General features: G+C 49.5%; 1 protein-coding gene across 2 annotated transcripts; it reads left to right on the top strand.

Moving 5' to 3' along the window:
• Positions 1–602: 602 nt before the first annotated feature.
• MUL1 (mitochondrial E3 ubiquitin protein ligase 1) lies at positions 603–8,888 on the top strand. Of its 2 annotated transcripts, none has more exons than XM_032300673.1 (4): positions 603–704; positions 5,046–5,133; positions 6,170–6,290; positions 6,922–8,888. In XM_032300673.1, exons 3-4 carry the CDS (start codon positions 6,262–6,264, stop codon positions 7,649–7,651), a joined length of 759 nt encoding a protein of 252 aa, XP_032156564.1. In that variant the 5' UTR covers positions 603–704; positions 5,046–5,133; positions 6,170–6,261; the 3' UTR covers positions 7,652–8,888. The 2 variants fall into 2 exon arrangements, with proteins under 2 accessions (XP_032156564.1, XP_032156563.1); XM_032300672.1 differs by having other exon boundaries at positions 655–922.
• Positions 8,889–19,137: the final 10,249 nt, after the last annotated feature.

The following is a 19,137-nucleotide window of genomic DNA, read 5'->3' as shown; positions in this document are numbered from 1 at the left end:
TATAGCTGTGTTGTGAAGGTTCGATGGGACGGTGCCCGCAAAACTATTTTACTCCAGCACCTGACACATAATAGGCACTCAATGTAGCCGTAACTAGCATTTAATGAACAATATGTTGTTCTATGTGGTGATGGCAGATTAAGGGGCTACTTTGGCAATATGATCTGCCCTCTTGGAGTAGAGTTGAAGGCTTTGGAGTTGGGTGAATTCCTCTCTAGCACTCACTAGACTTCAAACACATCATTCGCTAGCCTCCACTGGCCTCAGTTTTCTCAAATGTAAAGTGGGCAGAATAAATTCCAAGTCTTGAGAGTTTGCTCTGAAACTTAAACGTGTACTACTCGTAAGAGTTTAATACACAATTATTTTCTTTCCTGTCAGTCTAATGGCGAAGACATGGAATAACCCATCAAACAGCCCAGTAACCCCAGGAAACAAAGAGGGACGGAGACTAAGGCGACGGGAGAGTCAGTTACGGTCGGTGCGCCGCGCTTCGAAGGGGACGGCCACGGAGCAGTAGGCGGTCGCTCAACTTCCCAAAACTTCTCCCACACCCGGCTGGGAAAGACAGCCTCCCACTGGGCTGCAGCAGCCTGTCACCCGGGCAACGCCGCCTTCCGGTTTGCTCTACAACCCTTTTCCTCTGCTTCCGGTTCCGGCGTCGTGCGTCATCGCTGGGCGACCGATTTCATGTTTCCGGTCAGGTCAGTCCAGGGGGTGCGGTTGGGCGGAGGGAAGTGGAGAGTTGGGGGTCACCAGGCCTATCCTCGGCGTCAGACTGCCACCGAGGCTCGGCGCCGCCATGGATAGCGGAGGGCGGCCCTCGCTGTGCCAGTTCATCCTCCTGGGCACCACCTCTGTGGTCACCGCCGCCCTGTACTCCGTGTACCGGCAGAAGGCCCGGATCTCCCAAGAGCTCAAGGTCAGTGCTGGAGCCGGCCTGGCCTCAGCCGGCTCCTCTCTGTCCCAGGTCCTGGGAGCCCACAATTCACGCTGGCCGCCCCACCGTCGGAAACTGTCCAAAAAAGGAAACAGCCTCTGAAGGGTGTTATCCAGCCAGTAAATAGAGGAGTGTGGGGCAGGATTAGGGCTCGGGATAACGGATGCTCCTCTCCTTTTCTCCCAAGTCCCTCTTATGACTCAGAATGAATCTTGACTTCATTACTTTACTCGAAAAATACTTATTGAACACTTGGGATGCTCCAGGCAGTGAGAACAGATGAAAGTCCCTCCTTTCGTCCCGTCGTGGAGATTCCATTTTAGTACGACAGCAAACATGTAAATCAGGAGGTGTGACAGATGATGAGCAGTGCTTTGGAGTAAGGTAGGGGAGAGAGGACATGGAATGCTGGAGAAAGGGGGATCTCCTATTTAAATAAGGTGACATTTGAGCAGAGCCCAGGAGGAGATGAGGGGTCTTGCAGATACCTAGCGGGAAGACGGAGGAAACAGCAAGTGCAGATATCCATTTACTGAACCACTCCGCTCCTTGCTTTACAGACGCTTCCTTTTTTATATTAGTTATTTTTTAAATGGCGCTCTTTTTTTTTGAACTGTGCTTTACAGATTACACAACACATTTGCATTATTTTCCGGGTTCAAGCTATTCTCCTGCTTCAGCCTCACGAGTAGCTGGGATTACCACGCCCAGCTAATTTTTTTGTATTTTTAGTAGAGGCAGGGTGCCCGGCCACATTTTCATGTTGATATTCTCTGTCTCTCCCTCTCCCTCTCTCTCTCTCTCTCTCTCTCTACCTGGCCCACAATTTTTTGAAGTAGATAAAATGACAGTTACCACCACATTGCAAATGAGGAAATTGAGAGGAAAGGCTTTTCCTTTCGGAGGAAAGGCCATACAATTAGTCAGCTTGAAACTTAAATTTAGGTTTTTTTGATTCCAAGGGTAGGATTTTAATCTGATTGACATTGCTTTATTGTGACTATCTGACTGGTCCAGAGAGATGGGCATCTTTAGGTCAGAGACAAGGTATTTATCCATCTTCTTTCCTCTACTTCTAACATAGTACTTGACAAGCGGTAGATGGTCAGTACGTGTTTGTGGGTTCTTTTTGGCTGAAGTTTCACAAGACAACAGCTAAAGACCTAACTTAATTTGATGTTTCTATGAAAGATGGATTCCTAAACCTGAATAACTTCATTATCATATTGTTTTCAGTAAGGGTTTAGAAACCAATGTGTGGGCCGGGCTGGGTGATAAGAGCAAAACTCCATCACACACACACACCCCAATGTTTGAACACACACACACCCCCACCCACCCACCCACCCACCCATGTGTGAAATCCCTGCTATGAAGGGAGTTTTTTGGAATCTGGGAAGAACCAAGTTTTGAGGCAACTGAATTTGCTATGCAGTGGCAATCTAGTGAGATTCCAGCTGCCCTGTATTTCACCTAATTAAATAATCAAGTTACTCCTGAAGTGATTAGCTCTGTGAAACTGATACTTCACTTTCTGACTCCAAACCACTTTGGCTTCAAGTTGGCTGGAAGTGGGATTTTTTGAAGCAGTGAACTCTTTAGGCCCCATCTTTGTGTGACCTTAAAACCTTTGCCAATCAGTTCCTAAATGAGGATGAAATAACCCCTTCCTGGAAAAAGAGTCGGGAGTCTTTAATATTTTAGATTCTATTTTCTGTTTCCTTCTTTTCTTTCTCCCTCCCTTCCTTCCTTTTCTTTTTCTTTGTCTTTCCTTCCTGTCCTTCATTTCTTTTCTTTCTTTTTGCCTGTGTGGTGTTGTTTTTTTGACAGGGTCTTACTCTGTTGCCCAGGCTGGAGTGCAGTGGCACCAGCATAGCTCACTGCAGCCTCGTGCTCCTAGGCCCAAGCCAGTCTTCCTGCCTCAGCCTCTTAAGTAGTGAGGACTACATGTGCTCGCCACCATGCCCAGCTAGTTTTTATTGTTCGTAGAGATGGGGTCTTGCATGTTGCCCATGCTGGTTTTGTACTGTTGGCTTCAAACAGCCATTCCACTTTGGACTCCCAGAGCGCTGGGATTACAGGTCTGAGCTATGTGCCCATTCTAGTTTCTATTTTTTGATCAGATGACAAAACTTCTGCGTGGGGCTTGTGTCCTATCCTGTGTATCTCTCATAGTGAGGAGCATGCATACTGATTGCATACCTCCTATGTGCCAGCCTCTGGGCTGGGATTCTTTCACACCTTAAAGTTCATTTAACCCACATAAAAATCCTGTGAAATTGCGTTTTCCCCATCCTTTATGGTTTTGGAACCTGAGACTCAGATAAACGAAGTTGTCCCAAGTCACAGTGGATGCATTGGAGCTCGATTCAACTCCAGATCTTTCTGATTGTATTCTTCCTCTTCCCCCTTTAAAATTCTAATTGGCCTTCCTGTGATGAATACTTTACTGTCTGACTCAGGGCAAATCACTTCACCTCTCTGAGCCTGTTTCCTTATCTGTATTTGGTGATGATAATGTCTACTGTATAGGGATGGTGTGAGCATTAAGTGGTTTATGCATTTAAAGTGCCTAGCATATTGCCTGGTACATAGTATATTTAAATGCTTATTTATTCATTAATTTATTCATCAAATAATATGATAAATGCTTGCTGTGCGTCACGCAGTTATCAGCAATAGGGGGATGGCAGTGAACAAGACAAACAAATGTCTAAGCCCTCCTAGGGTTTAACATTTTAGTGGAGGGAGACGGATAATACGTGAGTAAATTGTTAGTTGTTATTGCTGTTATTGTGGTATCTTCAGTGTCAGTAGCTAAGAAATTTTGATTGACGTTGTTCCTGTCATTTACTGTGTAGCAGTAGCTTAAACTCAGAGTGACCTTCATATACATCTCGTATCTCATCACCTCTTTAGAGGTTACTGAATTTGACATTCTTAAGAGTTGTTTCTGGGAATACCCTGAAAGCGGAGATGGTCCTTTATTCTTCTCTGAATCTCTAACATCCAGCACAGTGCCTGGCACATAGATGCTCAGGAAATGATTGTTGATTTTATTCCTTTTGTTTTATTTTTGAAACAGCAGTAACAGACTTGGTTTCCCTAGTGCAGTGGGTTGGACACTGAGTTGGAATTGGGAGGAGAACTAGGGATTGTTAGAGGAAGACAGCAGCAGAAGGAACCGTACTCACTTAATTATGACTGTGAAAAAGGCAAAAAGTAGAACAGACTGGGTGCAGTGGCTCACACCTGTAATCCCAGCACTTGGGGAGGCCGAGACAGGAGGATCGCTTGAGCTCAGGAGCTCAAGACCAGCTTGGGCAACATTGGGAGGTCCTGTCTCTACAAAATAAAAAAATTCGCCAGATGTGCTGATGCATGCCTGTGGTCACAGCAACTTGAGGGGCTGAGGTGGGAGGATCACTTGAGCCTGGGAGGTTGAGGCTGCAGTGAGCCGTGATTGCACTGCTGCACTCCAGCCTGTGTAACAGAGTGAGACCCCATCTCAAAAAAAAAAAAAAAATGAATAAAATAGAATGGCATTTGGCACCAGTCAACAGAGACTTGCCCTGTTGAAGCAAAGGCAGCCTCCTGTCTTGTATTTTTAATAATACACAATGCAGATGTGGTACTATTAATAATCACACCTACCAGTTCTCAAACCACTACCATGTGCTAGGCAATAGATTAGGTGCTTTAGACCTGAACCCTTTGATCATAGCTTTGTGTTGTCAAGAAGAGATTGAATGATGTTCAGTCTGTGGTATGTAAATTGACTAGTTCCTTTTCTATTTTCACTAAAAAGTCTTACATGAAAAGGAGTGTGGGTTTTGGCTAACTGGAAAAAGAATGTATGTGGCACCCCCATTCTGCAGTGATGGAAGGGGGCAGAGGCATGGCTCCATTCCTGTTGACGTACACAGCTTTGAAATCTGATTCTCTGTAGTCACCTTCCCGTCTAATTTCCTTATTCTCTTGACACACAAAAAAATGGAATCTTTATTTTTTTGCCCTTAAGTTTGATTGAGCATGTCAGTGTTCAATGGCTAATTTATTTATGTTTTTTTTTTTGTTGTTGTTGTTGTTGTTTTTTTGCATTTAGGGAGCTAAAAAAGTTCACTTGGGTGAAGATTTAAAGAGTATTCTTTCAGAAGCTCCAGGAAAATGTGTGCCTTATGCTGTTATAGAAGGTATGTTTGCTTTTTGGTCAATGGAAAATAACTTCCTTTTTCCAAAAGATTGATAAAGATAATCTTGGCTAATTTAAATGCCTTTTGTGGTATTGGGCCCATGGTCCAGAACATACTTTGGGGTCAGAAAGTCGTGGGTTATTGCTTTGTGATCTCTAAGATTACCAAACCTTTGTGAGCCACTTTTGCCTGATCTCGAAAATAATGCTTACCTTTATGGGGTTGTTATAAGACAAATTATGTGATCCAGGCAAAGTGCTTAGGAGAGTGATTCTAGAATGTGACTTATGGTCATCAGAATGTCATTGTTTTGATAAATTAGCAAAAGTCAACTGAAAACATTTAATTTTTAAAATTTTTAAATTAAAAAAAATTTTTTGAGGCCAAGAGTGATGGCGCATGCCTGTACAGCTCAGCGCTTTGGGAGGCTGACATGGGCTGATCACATGAGCTCAGGAGTTTGAGACCAGCCTGGCCAACATGGTGAAACCCCATCTCTACTAAAAATATAAAAATTAGCTGGGCACAGTGGCACATACCTGTAATCCCAGCTACTTGGGAGGCTGAGGCAGGAGAATCGCTGGAACTTGGGAGGCGGAGGTTGTGGTGAGCCAAAATTACATCACTGCACTCCAGCCTGGGTGACAGAGTGAGACTCTGTCTCAGATAGTCTTGACTCTGTCACCCAGGTGGCTGTAGTATGGTGGCGTGAAGTATAGTGGCATGATCATAGCTCACTGCAGCCTCAAACTCCTGAGCTCAAGTGATTATCCTGCCTCAGCCTCCCAAGTACCTGGGACTACAGGCACATGCCACCATGCCCTGCTAACTTTATTTTTTGTAAAGATGGAATCTCTCTACGTTGACCAGGCTGGTCTCAAACTCGTGGCCCCAAGTGATCCTTCTGTCTTGGCCTCCCAAAGTGTTGGGATTGTAGGTGGGAGCTACTACGCCAAACCAGAAAACACATTTTAAATTACCTGAAAGGAGAGGGCAGAAAAATTCTTCAGAAATAATAGAATTTGTGTCCACTTAGGAGCTGTGCGGTCTGTTAAAGAAACACTTAACAGCCAGTTTGTGGAAAACTGCAAGGGGGTAATTCAGCGGCTGACACTTCAGGAGCACAAGATGGTGTGGAATCGAACCACCCACCTTTGGTATGTATCACTTCTCCACTGGCCAAAACCCTTGCAGTTGGTCCATTCAGACCCCGTGGTCCTGGGTGCTGTTGCTGTGTCTTCAGCTTCTCCTGAGACAGGTGGAAGACCAGTCTGTTCATGCGGGTCATGTTCTTGTGTGTTATCTGTGGGCCTCCTTCATCAGAATCACCTACGCATCTTGTTGAAATGCAGATTTCTGGGCTCCCTTCCAGACTTACCCAAGAATTTTCAGGATCGGGGACCTGGAATCTGTTGTTAGGCATACTGAAGCTTGAGAACCATTGATTTATGAATTAGTAATTTCAGTATTTCCTAAAATGCTTTTGTGCCATCACATGAAATATCAATTTTTCAACTGGTCCTACTGGGTTTTGTTTTAGATGTTTGTTTTACAGTGGAAAGGGAAATGAATGGTTTCTGCAGTCTGTGGCGGTGTTTCTTGCCCACCGATAATCGCCCCAGGACCTAAAACTGGAGCCTCCTTGTTAGGAGGCACCTGGAGATAGTGATCTTACTGTCTTCTCCCAGGTACTTCAGACTCCACGCTGTCCTCCGCGTTTAGCTGATCTCCAGCTCTGCCTGGGTCTTCGGTGTTTGCTACCCTTTATCTTCAGTTCTCTTCTTTTAGGAACGATTGCTCCAAAATCATTCATCAGAGGACCAACACAGTGCCCTTTGACCTGGTGCCCCATGAGGACGGCGTGGATGTGGCCGTGCGCATACTGAAGCCCCTGGACTCAGTGGATCTGGGCCTAGAGACCGTGTATGAGAAGTTCCACCCCTCGATTCAGTCCTTCACCGATGTCATTGGCCATTACATCAGCGGTGAGCGTCCCAAAGGCATCCAGGAGACTGAGGAGATGCTGAAGGTTGGAGCCACCCTCACAGGGGTTGGCGAACTGGTCCTGGACAACAACTCTGTCCGCCTGCAACCGCCCAAACAAGGCATGCAGTACTATCTCAGCAGTCAGGACTTCGACAGCCTGCTGCAGAGGCAGGAGTCGAGCGTCAGACTCTGGAAGGTGCTGGCGCTGGTTTTTGGCTTTGCCACATGTGCCACCCTCTTCTTCATCCTCCGGAAGCAGTATCTGCAGCGGCAGGAGCGCCTGCGCCTCAAGCAGATGCAGGAGGAGTTCCAGGAGCATGAGGCCCAGCTGCTGAGCCGAGCCAAGCCTGAGGACAGGGAGAGTCTCAAGAGCGCCTGTGTCGTGTGTCTGAGCAGCTTCAAGTCCTGCGTCTTTCTGGAGTGTGGGCACGTCTGTTCCTGCAGTGAGTGCTACCGCGCCTTGCCAGAGCCCAAGAGGTGCCCTATCTGCAGACAGGCGATCACCCGGGTGATACCCCTGTACAACAGCTAAGGGTTTGGAAGCCACACAGCTTGACATGGAAGCACCCCTGCCCCCTTTCCAGGGATTTTTATCTCGAGGCCTTTGGAGGAGCAGTGGTGGGGGTAGCTGTCACCTCCAGGTGTGATTGAAGGAGGAATTGGGTAGAAACTCTCCAGACCCACTCCTCCAACGGCAACATGCTGCCTTTCCCACCCGAGAGGGGACCCTGTCCATCTGGGGCCTGAGAATCAGAGCCCTGCCCTGGGAGGGTGCTGTGGCATGGTGTCTCCTCCCAGGAGCCAGATCTGTGTGAGTGTGACTGAAAATAGCATCATCGCTTAAGTACCAAAGCCAGCGATCAACAGCACTTCTGTTCCTGTGTCTTCTGGTTCTTGCTGGTGAATCGTTGATTGTTGTGGACTTGGTGGAGGACTCAGTCAGAGGGGAGGAAAGGCTGGGCCCTGAGTACAGCAGATGCCTCGGGTGCGGCCTCCGAAGACTGCTGCAGCTTTTCTTCTTTTGCTCATGCCCAGGGAAATAGTCTTTCTTCAGAATTGTCAGGCTGGGCAGGTCAACCTGTGCTCTTTTCCCCTCGTCTGCTTGCCTCCTAAACGCCTGCACATGTGCATAGAGGATAAAGGAAAGTGAAGTCGGCACATCTGCTTCTGCCCAGATGCATGGGGCCCTGGGCAACAGATTGAAGAGAGATCACATGAGGGGCAGTTGGTCAGGCAGCCCTCCTGGTTTTGCCACTGGCCCTGATTTGAACTCCTACCACTTGGGAGAGCTCAGGGATGGCCCCTGGTTTTCCCTCCTGGAGAATGAGGTGCAAAGGCCTCGCCTCCCAAAGAATGCAGTGTGGATGCCGCTGTCCTAGTGTCCTGGCTTCACAGCTTCCTTACAAGGCTTTCACAAGGAAAAGCAGCTGGCCAGTACCCTGAGCAAATGGCCTTTCGGGGCTCCCCATCCAGCCCGTCGCAGCGTCAACATCCTTGGTGTGCTCATGTTGCTTCTTCTGGTGTGAGCCCCTCCCTGTGTCACCGTTTGCCCCTTACCAGCCCTTGGTGAGCCTTTGAGTGCAAGACAAGTGGGGCTGCCTTTTGCCATCTGTGAGTAGTGAGAGTTCACACACAGCGTTTTTATTGCCCTTTGTTGCCTCTGAATATTCATCTCATCTTCCTTTGTGCAGGGGGTGCTCTCAGGGGCCGGCACTAGTGCAGTGCAGTGTCCAGTGTGAACAGCACAAATTAAACATGTTGCAAACGAGTGCTAGCCTGTTGCTTTGTTAAGAGTTAAATGGCTAAGCCGAGGTGTCCCCAGGATGGGATTGAATCCCTGCCACAATGGAGTGACAGGTGGGGAGTTTGAGGCCTCTGTGTCCTTTTCCTCAGCTGTAGTGGTTTGGGGCTCCCCCAGATGATGTGATGCCGGCCCCCTAATCTGGACAGCCCGCCTGAGGGTCATACCTGGCCTTGCTGACAGTCTTCTAAGAAGTCTGTCGCGACATCCTACAAACCAGGGCAGTGAGATTCTACCTGCTGGGAGAATGGGATGGGTCACTGGGGGACAGCAAAGAGGAAATGAACATTTAGCAGTGCTGCTGTGCACGAGCTCTTGTGCCGTGTGCTGTTTCAAGCTCACTTCAGAGTGGGTTCATCCTCACAAAACCCTTGCAGGCTGAGCCCTGGGGTCTGCTGTGCAGGTGAGGAAGTAGGCCTGGAGAGGGTCCATTCACTGGGCTGAGGGCACAGAGCTCGTAAGTCACGGGTCTGAATTTAAACCCCACGCTATCTCTAAAGCCCTCATCTTCTGCTCATCGGTGTAGGGCCAGCGAATTCCCTCAGTGCTAACAACACAAGAGACGTGTTCCCAAGTCGGCAGAGGAGGATTGGTGGCCACACTAGAGGAATAGGCGAAAGTTGTGGTGAGAAGCCACTTGCCAATACCGAGTCCTTCCAGTGAAGTACGAAGACCCCGGTTTTACACAAGGTGCTGGAGGGTGGGGTGGGGTGAGAGGCTACTGATGGGAATGAACTCTTTGCACACCTTGGAAGCCTCTGTCTCCTTTTCGTTGTCCTTCTGGCACTTAGCTTGTAATAGCAGGTGAATGAACTGGCCCAGGGGGATTTGCATGGTAATCTATCTGAATTCAGCCCGTGGCATAGCTTTCATGGATAAATCTGATCAAAGAGATTAGAAAGGGGTGGGCAGGCTGCTTTCCCCAGCCCACCTCTGTCTTGGACAGCCTCCAACTTCATCCCGAGTGTTCCTCCCCACTGAGCTTCCCAACTGAGCTCCCCGTCGTGGTAGACCCAGGAACGGCACATAGCTCCTGCCTCAGGAAGCTGGCATGCGCCTGGACCCCCTGGGTGCGAGGACCCTGCGTGGTCCTGCTGGGGACTGAGCCTGTCCCATGCTCTACTTCAGCTATCACTGGCAGTTCCCACCTATTTGAAGAGCCCCATCTCCAGAAGGGTTGCATGGGGCCTAAATGGATGTATGGAACCAAGGCTGGCAGGAGGGATGACGGAAAAGGGAAAGCAGGAAATCAGTTCTGAACTGACTGTGGGATGATGATGGTGAATTTTGAGTCTCTCCTAGATCAGCCCTGTGCTCACTTGACTCCTAGGCAGCCAGCGTTGGGCAGGAATCATCTTGATAGTTGCTGTTGGTGGTTTGACTGTCCAGGCCAGGCAGTTTATTTGCACGAATGTGGCCCTATGCAGTGAATATTGTTACCTCCAATTAATGGGGCTCAGTAGGGTTACATTTTGCCTGTATCCACATATTATCACAAGCCCAGCAATGTCAGGCTCTTCACAGGTATTGTTTCCAATACAGCAAATCAGCAGAGGAGGCCACATCCCCCTTTTACAGGTTATGTGACTTGTTCAAGGCTACCACGGTCTGACTATAAAGACTGCAATCTTTGCTTTTTATCACATGGGGTCTGGGAGGCTAAAAAGGGAAGTTGTCCATGAGACAACGAGTGTTAGCGTCAATACACAGCGTCATACAAGCCGAGCACCACCTCGGGAAGCACCAATCACACCCCAGATCCTAGTGAGTGGGGGCTGGAAGGAAGTCTTTAGAATCCAAATTCATTCAGAATTCTAGTGGAAAATCTAAAAAGCAACAACCTGTGGGAAAATTAAAAAGCAAACCACACGACAAACGAGGCCACTCTCTGACACCCTCTGCAACCCTGATCATAGGCCATGAAAACCCCAGTTGGGGAATGGATGCTGATGGTCCCACAGGGCCGCTGGAATGCTCAAAGTTGGTATCGTGGATGGGCATTCATTCATTCATTCATTCATTGAGATGGCGTTTCACTCTTGTTGCCCAGGCTGGAGTGCAATGGCGCCATCTTGGCTCACTACAACCTCCACCTCCCAAGTTCAAGCAATTCTGCCTCAGCCTCCCAAGTAGCTGGGATTACAGGTATGTGCCACCACGCCTGGCTAATTTTTTGTATTCAGTCTAGATGGGGTTTTACCATGTTGGCCAGGCTGGTCACGAACGCCTGACCTCAGGTGATCCACCAGCCTCGGTTTCCCAAAGTGCTGGGATTACGGGTGTGAGCCACCATGCCTGGCTCGTGGATGGGCATTTATTCCCCAACAAACATTTGTGAATGTGTATTTTGTGCCTGGAGATACAAGATGAATGACAGTCCCTGCCTGCAAAGGGCTCAGAGTTGTTTCAAAGGACCCTAATTGAACAGGAGTAAGCCCTGTTTGACAGGTGTATTAGTCCCTTCTCACGCTGCTATAAAGAAATACCTGAAACTGGGTAATTCCTAAAGAAAAGAGGTGTAATTGGTCACGGTTCCGCAGGCCGTACAGGAAGCATAGCACCTTCTGCTCCGCTTCTGGGGAGGCCTCAGGGAGCTTTAAGTCATGGCAGAAGACAAGGGGGAGCAGTACTTCATATGGCTGGAGCAGGAGGAAGTGAGGGGAGAAACACAACAACCGGCTCTCAGGTAACTCACACACTCACAATCATGAGAACAGCGCTGAAGGGATGGTGCTGACCCGTTCATGACAACTGTGCCCCATGATCCAATCACCTCCCACCAGGCCCCACCTCTGACACTGGGGATTTCAATTCCACATGAGAGCCAAACGGTATCAACGGGTATGGTGACTCTGTTGTTGGGAACATTTGTGGTTCACAGAATATGGGACTTGAGCCTTTGTGACAGGCTTGGTTAGAGCACATTCTATGACCATTAGAGATCAACCAAGCAAGGGTGGTGGCATCGCTGAAGGGAAGTAGAGAAAACATATCCCACAGAGTTGGAACGATCTGTTTAAACCACGAACCTCGCCATGTCCCTCCTCTGCTTCAAGTTCACCTCTAGGTTCTCTGCCATCTGCAACATCATGTCCTGGCTCTTCCATGGCACGAGATGCCCTGCATGATGCAGTCCCTGCCACCTCCCCATGCTTGTTTGCGTTCCTCTCAAGTCTCATACTTGTGACTCCAACAACATTGAACTGTTGAGTTTCCTGAAACATAACATGCTGGCCAAATGGCTCACGCCTGTAATCCCAACACTTCGGGAGGCCAAGGCAGGAGGATCACTTGAGGCCAGGAGGTAGAGTTTGAGATGAGCCTGGACAACATAGTAGGACACTTTCTCTACAAAAAATAAATCTGGCCATGGTGGTGCACACCTGTAGTCCCAGCCACTCAGGAGACTGAGGTGGGAGGATGGCTTGTGCCCAGGAGATTGAGGCTGCAGCGAGCTGTGATCATGCCACTGCACTCCAGCCTGGGCAATGGGGTGAGACCGCAACTCCAAAAACAAACAAAAAAATAAAAACAAAAACAAACAGAATCCCATGCTATGCTGTTGTCTGTCTTTGCTCACACGAATTCCTGTCTGGAATGCTGGTCTTCCTTTCTTCACCTTCCTAATATCTATTCACCCTTTAACACTCAGCTTTAGGTGTTTCCTCCAGGGAAAATCTCCCCTGACCCTCCCCACCGAGGCTGGCTGGGTTAAGTATACCTCCTCTGACATTCCATCATAGAGTCTCAAATCTTGATTCCTGCTCTTAGCCATATTGTCCATGTCTTGGGCGGGGACTGTCTCATTTCTTTTCCTTCTTAAGCACAAATTCTCGGTTGTCAGTGCGGACTAATTAGTACTCACATCAGGACTACTGTTTGCTGGGTACCCTGAGAAGTGCGAGACATGATGATCTCTTCCGATCCTCACTTGCGAGGTTTGGAGGAATATGTTTGTATTATTCTTAAAGGAAACAGGCTTAGAGTGGTCAAGTGCCTTGCCCAACTACACAAGAGGGATGGGACTTAAACCCAGGCAGTCTGACTCCAGAGCCCAAGCTCTTAACCACAGAATGTACACGGAATGAATGAGTCAACCCATGAATGAAATAGTAGGTGTGGGCGAAACAACCCTGGAAGACTGCCTAGAGGAGCTGGTTTTTGGACCAGAGATGAAAGTGGTGATTGTAAGGAGTGAGGGCAGCCCCACTTTTAGGACCTGGGAGCCACGATGGATGATGTACAGGAGGAACACCACGTCCAGTGACCTGTCCAGAGCTTTGAGAACTCCACCCAGGAAAGTCAGGGCAGTGTCACCAGATGGTGATAAATGGTTTTGACTGGGACCCCAAAGACTGGCTTTCTTGCGGGTCCTGCTCCGTTGCTGTGTGATATTGATCAAGTGATTTAACCTCTCTGGGCCTTAGTTCTGTCTATGAAAGAAGCAAGCTGGATTAGAAGCTCTCCTCCATTCGGCTCTATTTTGCATGTCTATGAGATGCAGCATAGGTGCAGGGAACAGGGAGGACAGTCCTGGGTCTGGTCTGAGAGATGAGATGTGGCTCTTCTGCAGGCTAGCTGGGTGCCACAGCCTCCAGACCGTGCTCCCAGAAAGCCGGGTGCTCAGCGCATTTTCTCTCTAATTAGATAGTGTTAACTGATCAATTTTGAATGAGATCAGTTTCCATGTGTGCTGTCCCGAATTGCTCCCTGAAGTGCTCATTAGTCACTTCCCCTGCAGCTGCCTTATTGTTTTCCAGATGCCAGCGAGGGACTTGGCATTTCCCTTCCCTGAGACTGGAGCACGTGAGGCTGAGCCAGTGACACTGCTGGTGTGGGGCAGGGGGGACTGAGCGGGTCTGAGTGAAGCGCCTCATCTGCTTTTTTAGTGCAGTGGTGTGATCTTGGCTCACTGCAACCTCTGCCTCCTGGGCTCAAGCGATTCTCCTGTCAGCCTTCTGAGTAGCTGGGATTAGAGTGCATACCACCTCGCTTGGCTAATTTTTGTATTTTTAGTAGAGATGGGGTTTCGTCATGTTGGCTAGGCTGGTCTTGAACTCCTGATCTCAGGTGATCCCCCCACCTTGGCCTCCCAAAGTGCAGGGATTACAGGGGTGAGCCACCGTGCCTGGCTTCATCTCTTGCTCTTAACCTTTAGTTCCCGCTGGAGCCATTGCCCCTCATTAGGGACCTCACATCCACATTTTGTGGCCACTGTGCTGCTGCTGCTGCCACTATTGGGCCATGACTCTGCGGGGGGCCACAGCCAAACTCAACAAACATTTATTAAGCCCTTAGTGGACCAGGCACCTTGCATCTGTAACCTGAATGTTCCCTAGGCCTGGTTGGGGAGAGGCGTACAAATGAGGTCATTCCAATGTTAATGTCCAGGTGATCATAATTTCATGCCTCCACCCCTTCACGGTCTTCCCGAGATGTTGAAGGTGCCTCCTGCATTCCCTAGTTATTGGGCTGTGCTCCACGCGTGCTTGTAACAAATCGCTCATCTTCTTCATTTCCTTATTCCCTTCCTTTCCCAGCCCCAGGATTCACAGTGGGATCCCTCCTAATGCTGCAGTCTTCACAATGTCCGCCAGGTGGCGCTATGTCTCTATGGTTGAGGAGTGCTGGAGGACTTACTTGGAAGATAAACAGGTTGAGCTTCCAAAGGCCTGTGCGAGTTTCCCTTTCCCAAGAGGTGGGGAACAGGCCTTGGAAGTCAGAGAGCAGAATCTGAGGAGGACGCTGGCCTCCTGATCCCAGGACCAGCTGGGAGCAGCCCGGAAGGGCGAAGCAGGAATTCTCTCTCCAGTGTCCTCCTTTCTCCGCCCAGCTCACCAGGGAGCTGGCTGCAGATGTGAAAGTTTTGAGAAACCCAGAAAATTCAGGGGGGGAAAAAATCCCACATTTCCCCCTCTATAATTTCCCAGGCATTCACATCTTTAAATACACTAACCATGATTTCTTTAAACAAACGAGATATGCATAATGCATTGCATGTTCTTAAAATATGCAAATGACTTCACACTGGGAAAGGATGCTTGGAAAAAAATTGTATGGCACAGATTTTGATTTTTCTCCCCAGAAGATTTTCCCCATGGAGAAATTCTGCTTCTCCAGCCTGGCCAGCTCTCCTCAGCGTCTCGTCCTTTCTCCTGTGCTTCCGGCTTCTCTCTTGCCTTCTCACTTCCCCATCTTCTGCTTCCTCTTGGGCTCTGTCCCCTGCTTTACTTGGAAGTTCTGCCTCTTGTCTGCCCAGTTTGTCTCCTGCCTCTGAGCCCAAGAAAGAGTTTCCTCCTCTGTGTGGGGCTCTGTCTTCCTCTCTGAGGTTGCTTTTACTCTCTTGGATTCTGTTTCTGCCAATTTCCGCGAGTCTTGTTTTCACCTGTCCCTAGCACCTGCCTCTTCGATCAGATTGTCCTCTGCCGTGTCCAGCCCAGGGCCTGGCAGGGTTGGATGGGAGGGCCTCTGTGACCATGTGCTGGTGGCTCTGTAGTCTCCTATTTTCCCTATTACATAGAAAGTCACTTCCTAGGAAGAAGAGACCCCTTTCTCTTCCCCTGAAGGCCATAGGGAGCTCTGGGCCGTGGGACTCACTGCTGGAGCTGTCCCTTGCTCTCACCTTAATGCCTCAGTCTGCACCTCTTCTGAGCCCCACAATCTCCCTCTGAGGCTGATCTTGTCCCCCTCATTTTATAGCAGAGAGGGATTCTGGCTCAGAGAGTGGAGTGATTGCCTCAAGACTGCACAGGTGGGATGGGGCGGAGCTGGGGTTGAACTCAGGTCTCTGGGTCCACTCTCGTTTAACTCACTTTTCGTGGGATTCGGTGAGCAGGGCACGCCGTGCTGGTTCTTGGGAGTCCTGGTCTCAGTGCTGGTGGCCCTGTCTTCAGTTGAGCAGCTCATTTTTCTCATGTGGGACTCACTCTTCCCATCACACAGTGGGAAAGTATCCCTGCTGTGTCCTGCCCACTTTACAGGGCTGTGATGGATGTCAGATACCTCATATCCATGCAATGGGAAAGTGCTTGAATGCAGTGCTTGAGAACTGAAGGGTCCAGAGATCTGCACAGCTGGACTCCTGGATGGGATCCTGGGCTCAGCAGGAGGGGCCGCATCCCTCTGGTCAGAATGGAGCCTTCACAGGTCTGACCCAGATCTGGGGCCTCCTCCGCTGGTCCTGGTGCCCCTGAGCTTAAGGAGTAAAAAGTTCTTCTGTCGTCATGGAACCCTGGTGGGGATCCTATAATGCCACTTGAGGATCCAGCCCTGACTTTTTCATGTGAAGGGTCTTTGGGGTTCAGTGATCCCCTGGAAATTGTTTACCCCAATGTTCTACCTCTGGGAGAGAGAATTGTCTCTTCCATCCGATTCCCGAAGGGGTCCTCGGCCTGTGAGAGGTTTGGACCGTGATCTGTGCCCACTCTGTTTCTGGGGCTAGGCTGAGGTATAGGGACTAGAAGAGGTTTGCCCACTCTCCTGGCCCCGGGCCTGCTCAGGGAGGCAGTGCCACCCAACAGTGGGCGAGCCGGGCCTCTGGTGTCCAACCTGCTGCCTCCCATTGGCTGTGTGGTTTTGGGCTCATCTGTGAACTGTTCTGGCCTTGGAGCCCTCCTTCGTGGTATAGAAGTGACAGTCACAGCCACCTTCTGTGGCTATTGGGGTAAAGGCATGGGTACAGGGATTGGTATGACCCTGGGCTATAGCAAGCTCTCAGTAATGATGGGGGTGGGGTGTTGAACTGGAATCAGAGGGCAGTGGCTTCCCCTTCTGAGCTGGGGTGGGGGTCAGCTCCTCCTTAGCCACCTTCAGTGGGCACAGTTTGGCTCAGTTCATTGCTCTGTTGAAGTCAGGGGCCGCTTAGTTAGGGGGACCTCTAGCTTCTTGGGACCCCCAGACAGGAGGAGCCCGATAGGCCATGTGATGTTTTCAGAGCCTGGGCTTTGCAGCCAGGCCATGTTTCCAAACCTCCTGAGCCTCAGTTTCACCATCTGTCCACTGGGGCTAAAGTCGTCCCCGCCCCCAGGGTCTTGAGGACACTCCTGTGGTTGTAGAAGTATGATTGTGTCAGATCTGTTTGCTTTTCTTTCCTCGATCTCCAGGCTTGACAGGCAGCGAGAGTTTTCCAGGGTGCCTGGAGCCCCAGCACCTCCTATCCACTCAGTCTGGGCTGGGAGTTGTAGACAGAATTTCTCTCTCAGAGCTCCAAGCCGAGTCCCCTGCCTGGCCCAACTCCCTTGGTCCTCACCCGGTCCTCACACACTGCTGATGTGGAATGATGGGAATGGGGGGTGGGGCACACAGGCAGGGGGCAGAGTTGGGCACCTGGGTGGATGGTGGCCTTACACCTCCCACACCCTGGTGAGGCTGGGCTCCTAAACCCTTCCCAGCTCTCCTCTTGGTTTTTTATGTTTTCCTGAAGAGCCCATGGGACTCTCATTCTGTAGGTTGTTGGTGCAATAAAAGCTTTTAAAAATGACCCTATGATCTTTTTATTTCATTTTAAAGAAATATGCCAAACTTCATTGTGAGAAAAAACGATCCTTTATTTTGTGACTGATCGCTCATTGCTGGAACTTCCCTCCCTTTTGTCACTCCACGTATGACACATGTCATGTCCCAGTGGCAGGAATGTGAAACTGGGCGTGAGGAAACCTGTGTTTTATGGGTCCCTGGCTGGGCCTCAGTTTCCCCAGCTGTCATGTGAGGAGTTAGATGAGCTCTAGGAGTGGCTTTTGCACCAAGCCTGGCAGAGCTTTTGGTGTCCCTTGGAGACCACTGGGGACCAGCTGGGGGATGGATGGCCCGAAGGTGGGGTTCTGACCCCTGTGACTCCATCAGCTTACCCTTTATCTAAGTTTCATCTATTGAAGTTTTTTGTAAGATTTTATTTGGAAGAAGGCCTTAGTGATTAGACAGAGAAATAAGTTAACACTCTTTGAGTTGAACTGGAGGCAGGCTTGTGTCTGCCACAAAAGTTCTCAACAAGTGTTTGCTGAATGAATGAATTCTTCTCTTAACATTCCTTAATTCTGGATCTAAGCCACCTCCAGTCAGTCAGTATGCTCTTCTTTCACTGTGTGTGTGAGTGTGTGTGTGTGTGTGTGTGTGTGTGTGTGTGTGTGTGTCTGTGTGTGTGTGTGTGAGTGTGTGTGTGTGTGGTCACGAGGCAGGGTTGGCGGTAGAGGCCCTGCCTTTCAAATAGAGTAGGGAAGGGAAGTGGCTGCATCCAGATTCCAGTCACTGAGCTGAGAGGGCGGTGGGGCCTTGGGTTTTTATACACCTCTGGCTCAGAGTGGTGATTCCCTCCTGGGTGGCCACTTAGCCCCTCTGGAGGTGACCCACTGGCTATTGACATGGCATTGCTTCCTGGCCTCTCCTGTTGACCATCTAGGGTCTGAGCTGGCTCTGGCAAACCTCAGCATTCTCAGCACCCCATCTCTACGGGAGCTGGGCTAGGCCCACCATCCAATGCCCAGGTGAAGAAACGGACCCCAGAAGGCAGGCACAGAGGCCTGGGCTGGGCTGTCCTACAGCCACATTCTTCTCTACGTCTTGCCAGTCACTGTCTGATGCTGCTGTCCATGCCTCAGTTTCCCCATCTGGATTGGAGGGAGGAGACGAGATCAAGGGGAAACGGATGTTTGCTGAGCCTCCCTTCTGTGCTGGGCCCTGCTGGGGCTGACCTTTCCCTTTCTTATCCCATCAGCTTGAGTGTGAGTCTTGGTGCACAGTCTGGGCTCTCAAATACATATTTTTGATCCTGGAATATCTGTGCTGAAAGGGCCCATGGGGATGGTCTGGTTCTGTGGTTCTTACTTCTAGAGTCCTGGGGTTTGGTGAAGGAGTTTCAGGCGAAGTTTCGGGGAGAAATTGGAGTAAGGCCCTGGGACCCCCACCTTTGCTTCAAGCAGGTTTTACCTACTTTAGATGTGGGAGAAGTGGTTTTGCCACTGAAAAGATGTGATCTTCTCCAGGTTTCCCTTTGTGTGATGTAGAGTCAGAGGCAGCTTATTCAAAGCCACAAAGAGAGCCCACAGCAAATAATAACAACCACCTTTATAGAGGACTGACTCTGCGAGACGTGTATGTATGATCTCCTTTCCCACAATAAACCGCCAAGTGGTAAGGATTCTTATGCCCATTTGACAGATGAAAAAACTTAGGCACAGAGAGGTGAAAGGATCACAGACCTAAGAAATGACAGAGCAGAGTTT

Source organism: Sapajus apella, unplaced genomic scaffold, assembly GCF_009761245.1.
Source record: "Sapajus apella isolate SASKATOON/1434 unplaced genomic scaffold, GSC_monkey_1.0 scaffold43, whole genome shotgun sequence".
In the NCBI taxonomy this organism is placed as follows: domain Eukaryota; kingdom Metazoa; phylum Chordata; class Mammalia; order Primates; family Cebidae; genus Sapajus; species Sapajus apella.
This window is presented reverse-complemented; position numbering and strand designations above follow the sequence as displayed.